The sequence below is a fragment of the Hoplias malabaricus genome, chromosome 8, assembly GCF_029633855.1.
Source record: "Hoplias malabaricus isolate fHopMal1 chromosome 8, fHopMal1.hap1, whole genome shotgun sequence".
NCBI lineage: Eukaryota > Metazoa > Chordata > Actinopteri > Characiformes > Erythrinidae > Hoplias > Hoplias malabaricus.
In genome coordinates this window covers 26,869,577-26,883,284 of record NC_089807.1, presented here as the reverse complement: position 1 = coordinate 26,883,284, position 13,708 = coordinate 26,869,577, and the positions used below count along the sequence as shown (strand labels likewise).

At 37.2% G+C, this 13,708-nt stretch overlaps 1 protein-coding gene across 1 annotated transcript in view; it reads left to right on the top strand.

Moving 5' to 3' along the window:
- Positions 1 to 13,708, top strand: part of wdr11 (WD repeat domain 11) — a 131,766-nt gene that overhangs the window by 88,728 nt on the left and 29,330 nt on the right. Inside the window, exons 19-23 of the mRNA XM_066678724.1 lie at positions 3,562 to 3,733; positions 3,973 to 4,081; positions 6,845 to 6,907; positions 10,039 to 10,104; positions 11,242 to 11,431. Of these exons, the coding sequence (XP_066534821.1) occupies positions 3,562 to 3,733; positions 3,973 to 4,081; positions 6,845 to 6,907; positions 10,039 to 10,104; positions 11,242 to 11,431 (600 nt within the window). The remainder of the gene's footprint in view (positions 1 to 3,561; positions 3,734 to 3,972; positions 4,082 to 6,844; positions 6,908 to 10,038; positions 10,105 to 11,241; positions 11,432 to 13,708) is intronic.

The window sequence follows — 13,708 nt, the reverse complement described above, 5'->3', positions numbered from 1 at the left end:
GAATGCTTGGAAAATTATCATTTGAAAATGATTTCGGTAGGTAAGCCTACACAAACATTATAAATGGACCATGAATGATAAATAAAGTATTGTTGGCTCAAAGTATGCAAACCCAAAACAGAAGATCACAGAAGGTGGGTGGTTGGCAGATGGGTTTCTACTATGGAATAACTGAGATCACTGAAATGCAAAGAAATTTGATCACAAAAAAATTATTTTAAATTCAGTGTTTTATTCTGCACCATATTTATAATGAGAACATAAAAAAGCTATTTCCATGTATACTGCATAACTTATTGTAGCACACAGTACTGCACACTCTGCAACAAAGGCAGCTTTCTTGCTGCATTTAGGTCATAAATACAGGTCCTGGGTTTTTGTGATATTTATTGCTTTGCTTACAAGGTAGTAAAATTACATCTAAGAGTGCCCTTTTTTTCTGAGAGCTAAAATGCATTGCCAGAGGGATTTTCTCATTTCAGCTTTTTCCAGGGTGGATATCATTACCAATACCTTCCATATCACTCTCCTTTTCTTTATTTTATGGGCATCAGATTCTTTTTTCCTGGAGGAGCACCTAAGGTTAGAAATGTTGTGATTAGAAGCAAGTGCAGGTAGTTCATGAATGAGAATGGTGCCATTTTCAGTGTGAAATAATGCTTTAAGGTAAGTGTTTTGTAGGTGTACAGCCTCAAGTGGTTGGACCATTCTGGAAGCACTTTGTTAGTCTTGAAGGATGTTATTTGATTGTTATATTGCAAGAAATCTACTTCTCCCTTTCAACTAAGCTGAATTAGTCACTCTGCTGTCTTATCATATTGTCACTCTCCAAAGAAAAACATGTATCTCTATTTTTTTTGTTGAGTTTACTACATCAAGTAGGTCAGTCATAGGTAGGTGTGTCTGTCTTTGTTTGTAGGTGTGGGTGTGGGTGTGGGTGTGTATTCAAATGCGTATTCTGTTGTGTCAGCTAACAGGTAGTCTCACATTGCCAGGGAGAGTCTCGCACTGCCAGAGAGACTCTACAGGGAGCGTTTGGTGCCTTTCGCCACTCAAAGTGGCCAAGAACTGCCTACTACTTCAGGAAAGAAATTTGACTGACACGCAAAAGGACCAATAATAAGTCTGCTATTTTGGCATTTGTACCAGTAAGAGCCAGTACAAAACATAGATGTACAGAGAGCCAAGTCTGAAGCTGGCAGAATCATGAGAGTGAAGCCACGTTAGTGCACTGACAGTAACAGTGAAAGTATCTGTGGCTGAGACTAGCACATGGAATAGTATTGAGCTAAATTTTGCCACTTTATGTAGTCTCTCTAACTTATAGGTTATTACATAAGTATACAGTTACAGATCATCTTTTTAAATGTCTCTGTCTCATTTGACATTGACAGTGTATGATGTCAACTCTACTTAGCCACAATAGGAAAATATAGCCAGTAAAGGAAATGGTTTAACTAGAACAATATACTAGACTTATTTTGTCTGGATTGTATAAAAAATGGCTCAGAGCATGTTGCTCTGCATAGATATATCGTGTAAAGGACACTGACAGGATATTGTTGTCTTTCATAATCACACGCACACGTGTACACACACATACATACACACAGCTTCAAAAAGAGCAAGTGGAAACACATAAATACTCACAAGACAACATCTAGCACACATACACAAACAGAGAGAGAGATTTTTTCATTCATTCTTTCATTCATTCATTCATTGTCTGTAACTGCTTATACAGCTTAGGGTCACAGCGGCTCTGGAGGCTCCCCAGAATCACTGATCACAATGCTGCAACACACCCTGGAGGGCTCGCCAATCCTTCACAGGGTGACACACACAAACGCACATTCACTCACACCTACATATACTTTTAAGTCACCAATCCGCCTACCAACGTGATTTTGGACCGTGGGAGGAAACCGGAGCACCCGGAGGAAACCCACACGGACGTGGGTAAAACACACCAAACTCCTCACAGACAGTCACCCGGAGTGGGACTCGAACCTACAACCTCCAGGTGTGCGACTGTGACACTACCTGTTGTGCCACCATGCTGCCCCGTAGGATTTATTGCCATTGAAAAGGAAATGTATTATGATGGAATTCTTACCCATTCCCATTTCCAATTGCTCAACAGTTCACATTTACTGTTGCCTCATTCTCCTCTTCCAGGTCTCCCATAGGAGACAGATACAGACTGTAGATATGTCAGTTAAACACACACACAAAGCCATGTCTTTGTAACTCAGGCAGAAGAATGAGCCTTGCATTGTACTGGTGAAATAACCATGAACATATTAGTGCAAATCCACATCATTGGAAATTTCTCATCAATGCTGTGGTCACTGATGCACTGATGATATCATGACAGTTTCTTTTGCAATGCCATCTGAGGGCTTGAAGGTCATGCTCATTCAACATTCATGTCCAGCCTTAACCAACATAGACTGATTTTTCTCCTAAATCATTTCAAAATAAGCATTCACAATAAGTACAGATTATAAGATATGTGAATACCATGCAGTCTTGCATTGAAACATATTAAGTTAAAGCTATCAGAAAATTATCTCATGGAGTTTGGCATAAAGTAATTAGCAACATATTTTAGTTGTGAAAACTCTTTGATGGGCACTGTTTTATACGCTTTATATTCACCTACTTATATTGTAGTGCTCCAAAACAATGTAAAATTAATTTTCTATTGCCTTTTCACTTTTATTTTGCTCCTGTCCTAGCTTTTTTGGAGTGTGTTGCAAGCATCAAATTTTAATTGCATTTAAAACAACAAAATCATTGGAGATCTTTTCAATGTATGTTCGTCAGTCAAATACATCTTCACAAGAGTTTAAAAAATATCACAGATTCTGTTTTTTATTGCATTTTACAAAATGTTTCAATGCTTCTTGAGATGGACTTTTCTCATCATTCATATCATTTTTTCCTTTCTAATGAAAGTGGATTATCCTATATCTCCTCACATATCTCTCCTGAAGTATTAATACCTGAATCACATTCAACTGAAACTAAATATATTAAAGGCAGTCTTTCATATTTTCTCACTTAACATTTGTTGATACTTTATGAAAATACTCATGATAATGAGGTGATTTTCTAAGCATATATGACTTATGCTTTCAATTTATAATGTAGAGTCTGCTTACATTCTGTACATAACTGTCATTGATTACATTAGATTACAGTTACATCCACAGCATTTGGCAGGCACCAGAGCTAGGGTGTGAGCCCTATTATACACTGTCAAAATGTCACTGTGGTGGTCCCTGTGAGGGTACATATTCTGTAACTTTCATTAGGGAAAATAACTAACATAATTGTAGATTTTAAAGTTGTGTTGATTTTAGAAAAACAATTTAATTTTCAGGACTGTTCTTTATATTTTACACAGTTTTATAATGAAATCTTACAAATATTAACTTCTTCTTCTGGAGAAGAGAGTGTAATTTATCTTTAGGGAACACAAATGGACTTTTTTTTTCTTTGTTTAAGAATAAACTCAGGCAATCATTATCCTTACACACTCATGTTTTCCTGCAGGTCCAGATGGTGAGCAGTATCAGAGTGGGCCGGAATGTGAGTTACCGTATTCTGGACATTGACTGGTGCACCTCCGACAAAGTGGTGCTGGCCTCAGACGACGGCTGTGTACGAGTGCTCGAGATGGCCATGAAGTCTGCTAGTTATAGGATGGATGAGCAGGACCTCACGGGTATGTGTATTTTTAAGTCCATATCCAACAGGAAGAAGTGTGTTTGTTGTAGGTTCACTGAATAGAACCTGCTGCTTTGCTGTCTTAGTGGAGGATTTATTAGAAGATACTATGAAAGAAAAGCCCTTGTGCATTGTTGCTAATTTTTAATGGTAAAAATGACTCCTTTAAATATACTAATGCATGGTAATAATATTAATCTGTGTGTTTCTCTAACTTTGTCTCTGTACAAAAAACAGATCCAGTGTGGTGTCCTTATCTTCTTCTCCCCCGTGCTGCTCTCACTCTAAAATCCTTCCTTCTGCTGCAGCCCTGGTCTGGAACCTTTACTATGGACATCTGTCAACTGTGAGTGTTAAAATATTTTTATACTGCACTACATTCATTTTTATATTTCTAATGCTTTCTGTGAAAAGGTTTTGATTTAGTGTCTGACCCATAAATTGACATTGTGAGATGATCTGGAACAAGTAATGCAAAGCACTTTTTTAATTTTATAATTTGCATGACTAATTATGGTATAAGACCATACCACAATAAGATCTTGTCTGAAATTATATTAAATATTTTTTTCTACTTCATATAAAATGTATGAATACTGATCATGAGATGGCCTTAGTTTAGTGGTAAACAACATTTTTATTTCTTTAAAAGTATGTAAGATTTTGTAGCATACAGTTGGTACAAAGATACAATCACAGTTAATAAAATGACAAAAATTCTTACTTTGAGCAACTCAAAAATGTCCATAGATGTGAGTGACTGTGACTGTGTGTGTTAACCTGTGAAGGACTGGCGCCCCCTTCAGGGTGTATTCCTGCCTTGCGCCCAATGATTCCAGGTAGGCTCTGAACTCACTGTAACCCTGAACTGGATAAGCGGTTACAGATAATGAATGAATGAATGAATAAATGAATTAATTAATGAATAATAAAATGTATGAAAATTATTATGTGTTATTTAATAATATGGCCTCTCTTATAACAGAGAGGCCATGTTTAACATAGGCCAATAGGTGTCAGTATGATAAATTGTATAAAGTGAAGAAGAATTATTAGTGAAACTGAGTTCTTACTTTCATTAAAACTAATGGGGAAAAACTTCAGTTCTTTTCCCAGATGACATTTTTACTTTTTAAATTACTTTTTTTAATCCATCCTGTGAACTTAAATTCTTTAGGTTCTGCTGTCCTTTTCACTTGTCAGTGTTTCCAACTCCTTAAAAGTTTGGTCTGCTTCCAGGTTATGCATTTCAAGCTCACTTTTATCATTCTATCAGCTCAGTTTAAGTGTTGTGGAAAGAAAATCCTGGATATATTTGTTACAAGGTATTTCTGGTCTTCTGTAATAAAGGACATTTCCAAAGAATAGTGCCAAGCAGTCTTTTACAAGGCATTGACTGATAACTCGATTAGTTATTGGCAACATATTCTGCTCAGTATTACCACTGACAGTGAACATTTGTATTTGCTTTCACACAGGCAATGCTGCCAGTAGTTACGAAATGGCTTTGAGGTGACATTAATTAGTTGTTCACTGCACTTGAGAAATAGCATATTGACCATGTATGAACACTGTGTTCAATGCAATTATACAATTGAACAACTTACTGCAGATTGTACTGTTTATGATTAATAGACTGAATTATTATTATTTTTTTTTTGCTTCAGAGTGTTCTGGGCAATTCCATTTAGGCTGAAAATGCTAATTGAGTCCATTCTAAAACCATGCATATTAATATCAACTTTGTTCCTTTTTTGCCACTGTAACAGCCTCCACTCATTTTTCACAGCTCTTGACAACGTTCTTGTGCTGATGTTGATTCCTGAGGCAGTTTGGAAGTTCTGTAATGAGGGATCTAACAGTGGATTGGTGATATTTACTTGGTGGCCCTGCTCTCTGAGTTTCTGCTTCTTTCTGCCTGAACTGTTGTTGCTTCTAGACACCTACATTTCACAATAACAGTTCTTACTGCTGACTGGGGCAGATGTAGCAGAGCAGAAATGTCACAAACTAGCATATGGCAAATGTGATATGATATAAAAAAGCAAGGTTTACAGTCACACTGCTTTAAATGCATGACCCATTCTACTACCAGTGTCTGTGGAGATTGAATTGCTGTGAGCTTTATGGGTTCAGAAACTGGCATAAACCTACATCAGTGGTGCCCACACATTTTTGGCTTGAGAGCCACCTTTTCTAGGGGATAAGTCATTGTGATCTACCTTTAAAATTTATGGGTGGCGTGGGCATGTAGCACTGTGACCACAGGGTCAATGGGGCGGACTTTCATTTGTTTGGTTTCACTGGACTAGTTACTAAGCTGGCATCAGTAATCATTGGTGAGTATGGACTGATATTTGGACATAATTATGTTCATGTGGAAAAAAGACTGATTCACATGTTTTTTTTTTTTTTATAAAGGGTGTTCTAGCAGCATGCACATTTCAACAATAACAGTATTTCAGCCTACCTTCATAGTCCAAATATGGTGCTGTTGGGCCCCCTCCTCATTGATACATGATACAGGGGCTCTGGTCCAAGTAGCTAAATTTGGGTTCAGAATAAAGTGTTATAAATTCAAGTGTTGCCGTTTTCATTTAATTATTTTTATTTTACTGAACCAATTTTCAAGAATATATTTTATTTTAATTTGTTTCATTTTTCTGGATCAAATGTCAGTTGGGCTTCTAAGTAATCAGCAATGAGTGTGGACTGATATTTGGGCTTTTTTTTATGAGGCACAAAATTCCCAGAGCGATCAACGAGCTGGGCACTCCTGGCTTATGTAAATGTGTATAGAGGCCTATTCCAAAAAGTGTCAGTTGTCCTAAAATCTGCTTTAGTCAACTAAAAAAAAATAAATAAAATAAAATAAGAAAAGATTATAAAACAGCCATATGTGGACATCATGTACCCTTATGAATAAACACAAATAGAAAACTAGTCAGTAGCCTTTAGCCGATGCAAACATTTCAGGTTTGTTCTAAAAAGGAATTCTCCAACAAATTCATGTCATACTATCCATTTGCAGCACATTCTTACAAGACCTAAAAGACCCTTGTGTTACTGAACTTACTAAAATTGTCTGTCTGTTTTCTGTATATTTCAGGGACTACCATGAGAAGGATGAAATCAAAGGCTTGGTTCAGGAGCAACTGAACTCTCTGTCTAAGTGAGTAATGGTCTATAGTCCACCATCAAAAGGAGCCAGCTCGGCCTCTCCTCTGCATCACACAAAGCAGAGCAATGCATTAAGCCCAGGTTGTTTTTCCTGTTTGTAGCAGGTCTATAAATACAGCCTGAATGTCAGAATGTATCATTTCACTTCAGTTGATTTTAAACACTCATTTGTATAACATGTAGAATGTAATCTGGGTTTCAACATTAGTGATGACAACTGAGAAGTACAAATGCAAGCTGATGTCATACATAGTAGCCCCTATTCATCAAAGTTGTGGAGATATAATTTCAGATTTTACACCTTTAAGTGATGTATGAACGTTCTGCATCTGACTCAAAGGAAACAAAACAAGTGTCCATGAGTTTGCCTTTATATATCTAATTTACTTGAAGCACATCTTAATTCATGCAGATATTTTTACAATAAGATAATAGGAGAAAGGCATTCCACAAATCTTGACCCAATGAACGCTCTCATATTTAAAGTTTGGGGTTCAGCAGTGGGGTCCTTTACCCTCTGTTGGCTTTGGTTTGATAAGCTTTATTGTATTAAAAATGTAGCAAATAAAAATATGTTGGGTAACAATTTACAACTACAGGTCTGTGTTTCCAGGGAGGAAACGCAAGATGGTTGTGCAGCTAAATAGTACCATTCCCACTTCCTGCGAGGCCATTGCTGAGGTGTTGCTATGGTACAGGTGTTGATGGCTAAGTTGTTGCTAGTCAGTTGTTAAGGGAGTACCCACCCATGGACAGAATACATTGGAAATCCAAAACACAGCAACAAAAAAACAAAACAAAAACAAAAAAAACACCACATTAAGATACCTGCTAATATATTTTGATCGCCACATTTAAAAAAAATTCCACATTAAAAAATTATCTTATATAGGCCTCCACGTTAAAATATTACAACTTTAAATAAACATTAAAACCTTAAAAATAGTGTAAATATATTTTCCCTCAATATATTTCTCTCCCTCTCTCCCACTCCCTCTCTCTCTCACACACACACACATGGAAGAGCTCCTGCACTGAGAGCACATTTTAGTGCATACCTATGGGAGTGTACACCTTGCAAACAAATGCTTGTAGCCAAGAAAAATTTCCAAAATTGCGTAACAAAAGCCATCTTTGCGACAAGGACGTTCTGGGGATTTGGTGCAAATATTGTGTAGTTTGAGCCAGAATTGTGTGTGATATCAAAGGTTAAACACACAAGAACATTTTCAAAAACCATGTGCTGACCCGCTCAACCTGGTCCAACCATGTGAAATTTCGTGGCTGGAGCTTCTGTAGCAGGCAAACGAGTGTGCATATCCAAAAGTTGTATACAAGCCCACATCATCATTAGGAGTAGGTAACCAGACAATATATTGGCTAAATAATAAAAACAAGGAAGTGGAAGAAGAAACTGGCTAAATAGAACAACATATTGTGCAATGCACAACCATAATAATGTCAATTTAATTATTGATAATTAAGACAGTAATATGTTTTACTAAATGGTTGAGCAGTGTCTTTTTAAATTTTTACTTAGTGATAGTAATCATAACCAATTTTATGTTAGGGCTTTTTTTACATTTAGAGTTAATTAATTACAGACTAAGAGTACATTAATGTTTATATATGATTATTTGAGACACTGCTTACTCACTTAGCAATGCTACTAATGTTTATACTGAAGTTTACAACTGTTGTGTGTTTTTAGGGTAGTAATTAGCTATAGGGGCATCATGGTGTAACATGGTGGTGGTAGTCATATTCACACACAGCTCCAGGGTTTTGTGATGAGCTTCTTGTGTTCTCCCAGTGTGTGCATGTGTTTCCTCCGGGTTTCCCTTCCATAGACTAAAACACATGTTGGTAGATGGATTGGCTATTCAAAAGTGTCCAGAGGTCTGAGTGTGTGACTGAATGTGAGAGTGGGTGGTGCCCTGTGATGGACTGGTGGATCTCTGCCTTGCAACCCATGCTTCCAAGTAGGCTCCAGACCCATCATAACCCTGAACAGAATAAAGACGTACCTAAACCAGGTACTGGTAACTTTGGCAAGGTGTGCAGGTGCCAAGTCTTGTTGGAAAATGAAATCTGCGTCTCCATGAAGTTTGTCAGCAGCAGGAAGAATGGAGTGCTCTAAAACTTCCTGGTTGATGGCTGTGTTGACCTTGGACCTTAGAAAACACAGTGGACCGACACCGGCAGATGACATGGCACCCTAAACCATCACTGACTGTGGAAACTTTACACTGGACCTCAAACAACATGGATTATTTGCCTTTCCTCTATTCCTCCAGACTCTGGGACATTGATTTCCAAAGGAAATGCAAAATTTACTTTAGTCAGAGAACATAACTTTGGAACACTCAGCAACAGTCGAGTGTTTTTGGAAGCAAGATGCTTCTGACGATGTCTCTTGTTTAAGGGTGGCTTGACACAAGGAATGCGACAGCTGAAACCCATGTTTTGCATACGTCCAGCTGCAGTCTTTGCGAATCTCCCCCACATTTTTGAATGGGTTTTGTTTCACAGTCCTCTCCAGGGTGCTGTTATTCCTATTGCTTGTACACTTTTGGACACAGAGCTCTGTGAACAGCAAGCTTCTTTAGCAATGACCTTTTGTGTCTTGCCCTGCTTTTGTGTAAGGTATCAGTGGTCATCTTTTGGACAACTGTCAAGTCAGCAGTCTTCCCCATGATTGTGTAGCATACAGAACTAGACCGAGAGACAATTTAAAGGCCTTTGCAGGTGTTTTGAGTTGATTGGCTAGAGTGTGGCACCAGGTGTCTTCAATATTGAATCTTCTCACAATATTCTAACTTTCTGAGATGCTGAATTTGGGGATTTCATTAGTTGTTAGTTATAATCATCAGATTATAATTAATAAACACTTGAAATATATCAGTCTGTGTGTAATGAATGAGTATAATATACAAGTTTCACCTTTCGAATGGAATTGCTGAAATAAATCAACTTTTCCTTGACACTCTAATTTTATGACCAGCACCTGTATATTATAATTATTATCATTGTAATATTTTATGTTCTAGTTTTTCTGTTATTATTAATAATATAAATAAGTTTGATACATCCTCAAAATTATTTTTCATCTTTCTTTTTCAGTGATGTCAAAAGTGTACTTCAAGACCCAGAACTCAGTCTGCTTCAGCGCTGTCTCCTTGTATCACGGTGAGTGAAATGGATTGCAAGTCTACAATGAAACTAAGTGCAATGAATTTAACTACAATATAACTAAAAATGTTTACAGTAATATACAATAACTAAAAATAACATGTAGATTAAAAGTAAATGTCAGTGTACAGTAGGGTGCATAAATATTAAGCAGGTGCCAGTACATTGTAAACTGTAAGAATAAAATGGAGTGTAGACTGTGCACTGTAAACTTATCCAATATCACCAAGTTACATGCACTGAATAATCAATTGCCAAATTAACCTAGAATATAAATATAACACTATTCTGCAAACTAAGAACTTTGAATAGAACAAGCCATAGAAAAAGTGACTGTGCATTGTAAACAATGTTGTAAATGCATAACAGTGCATAATGATATGACGAGATGATGCTCAGTGAGCCAGTAGTGGTTCAGTAAACAATAATATCATACCGGCACAGGGAAGAGGAGTTGTGCAGCGTGATCACTTTTAGAAGAAACAATCTTCTGTACCGTTTCTCGCTATGACGGCACTGAATGATTGATTCACATGCTCAGGCTCACTGTGAGTCAGGAGCCTACCCTGAATTACTGGACACAAGGCTGGAACACACCTCAGATAGGGCTCCAGTCTGTCATAGCGTCTTACAGACAACACCAGAGTACACACTTGAATAGGCAATCAAAGACCAATTCCAGGACCCTGGAGCTGTTTGAAGCCCTAAAGATATAATTAATAAAATGATGATACTGTAACTTATGCTATCTTTTTTTTAAATCATCTTTTAATGAAGCAGTAGTCATCTTGCCCATGTATTACAAAGAAAATAACATGCCTGAGTCACTATTCTTCATTGATTTGTCTGAAATAAATAAATGGTTATAATAATATAAAATTGTAATATATTATCAACTGTTTAATGCTGTTTTATTGCTATAGACCTTTAGGCTGGGAATATTTCAAGGACGAACTTTAGTGTATAAGATATTACATGTCACATGGCAAATTAATCTGAAATAGTATTGCACTCAGCACACCTGTATTTTTCAGATAACAGCAGTTTCTGACATATCAGCAAATTGCCACTTGTACACCACTTGTTAACATCCCTGTACTTGAAGTAAACCACAGCATATTTTGTTCTTCTCAGTTTGTTCGGCGATGAGTCAGACCTGCAGTTCTGGACAGTGGCAGCGCATTATCTGCAGTCTTTTGCCAAGGCTAGGCAGCTGAGTGTGCCCACTCCTGAGAGTCAGCCTCAGTCAGAAAGTTCCCAGAATACCCTGCAGGGCCACCTGGACATCTGCCACGATATACTGTGTGAAAGTTCCTTCTTTCAGGTATACACTTAATTAAAATTAAGCCTTTTTGAAACAGCATTATTCACTCCTTAATAAATGGTAATGGCACAGTGGTATAGATAAAATTAGTCAAGTATTAATTATAAACAAGAGTACACAATAAAACCGTCTTCTGCAAACTAACCATTTTGCAATTGGAGGTTCTATTCACACCATACTAGTGGGACCTCTCTTGCATACATGCAATACATGCATACAATTATGATTACAAAATCCATGTATACACAATTTTTTTTTTTAATGTTTTTTCTAACCTAATTTAATCTACATTCCCAAATCAGACAAAGCTGGCACAGTATGGGAAATGCAAATAAAGATATATGCTGTGTTTCTTGCTGTACTTAAATGTTTTAAAAAAAATTTTCATTGCAGGCAGTGTCAACCCAAAATATTGCATGTTTTGTCTTTGTCAACATTATTTCATTTGGTAATATATATATATATAGCAATTCCTGCATTTCAGGCCTGCAACTTATTCTAAAACAAAATAAGGATGAGAGCAATCCATGTGCATTACAAAAATCTTAAAAAAATAATAATAATAATGAGGTAAAAATCTAAATAATTATGTAAATTATTTTTGCATTTTTCATATTGCCCCAGCTTTTTCTGATTTGGTGTTATATATGTAGAAACACACATAACACTGAAGATTTATTACACAGATTTATTAGTTTCATGGAGTGAAACTGACTAATTGTGCACTGATCAACCCTAACATTTGACCACCTCCTAGTTTCTCCACTCCCTGTCCATACTCTCAGCTCCACAGTTCACAGGAGCACCTTGCAATTACAGACTGGAGTCCATCTGTTGTAAGATACATTGTTTGCCCTTTTTCACCCTGGTCTTCAATGGTCAGGACGATCAGAGAGAAGGTATGATTTGGGTGGAGGCTCATTCTCAGTGCTCACAGCGTTCAAAAAGTCAAACAACACTGCTGTGTCTGATCCACTCATAATAGCACGACACACATTAACAAACCACCACAACGTCAGTGTCACTAAGAATGATCCTCCACCCAAATCATACCTGCTCTGTGGTTGTCCTGCAGGGGTCCTGATCATCGAAGAACAGGGTCGAAGGGGGGAAATTATAGTATACAGAGTAACAAATGGACTATAGTCTGTAATTATAAAAACTACAAAGTGCTCCTGTTTGGTCAGTGGACCTCAGAGTATGGACAGTGAATGTGGAAACAAGGGGATGGACATAATGTTAAGGTTGATCAGTGTATAAACTGAGAATATTATCAAGCAAAAATAAGCAGAATTAGACTGAAATCCGGAGTAGCTACAAATTAGCTTAAGGTCACCATGACCCATACCAGGTGTGAAGAAATGGTGTATTAAAGCATTGGGCTGGGGGGTTTTGTTCTAGGAGTATTTTTGGCATTAGATGGAGTTTTGTTGTGATTCAGAATTAATCGTTCAACATTTTGACTTGATTTTACCAATGCTCTCATGCCAGAAGGTTGTCAAATCTTCACCTAAAATTTTCATCATCTAGTGTGTAGAAGCAGGAAAACATCCTATTAGTACTCTTAATTTTAGAAGAAAACCTTTGGTCAGCTATTTTCTGATACTAGAGAGGACTAAGATGGCAATTGGTGTATTATATATTCAGTGTATGTGTACGCCACAACAGTAAATTCAGACAAAAAAAAAAAAACAATATTGTCTAGCTGGTTGGGCAATTATCTGAAATTTGAACCAATTAAAATGAGATTGTGAGATGTCTAGGGTTTTTTTTTCTGCTCCATCTGAGGTCCCTCCGGATGAGAGGGTGGCTTATCTCAGCCTGCTCCCTCTGTGTTATTAATCACTGTATCACTCCTTGTTAACATCTCATACTGCTGCTCAGTAACCTCTGTGACATTCCTGCCTTAAAGAGCTCCATGGTGTCAACAAATGCACATGCCACAGGGTTGTAAAACAAAGAAGTGAAGTGAAGAAAATGGGGGGGGTTTCCTTGAGTTGCATCATACATGTTTTAGTGTGGAATGTTGTGATCATCCCTGGCAAAGGACTGAAATCTTTTCAAACCAAGTGAAAATGAAAGCTGCCACATTCATGTGGATAGTTTTGAAATCAGATGAGTCAATTAACGGCCTTGTATAAAGTCATTGTACAGCCACAATTTAATATCATGTTTTTATCAGGATTCCGCTGTCTGGACAGAGCATTGTTACTGCTGTGTCATAACTGCAATCAATGATGCTGAATTAGGAGCGATGCAAGTAAATTGGTATTGGAA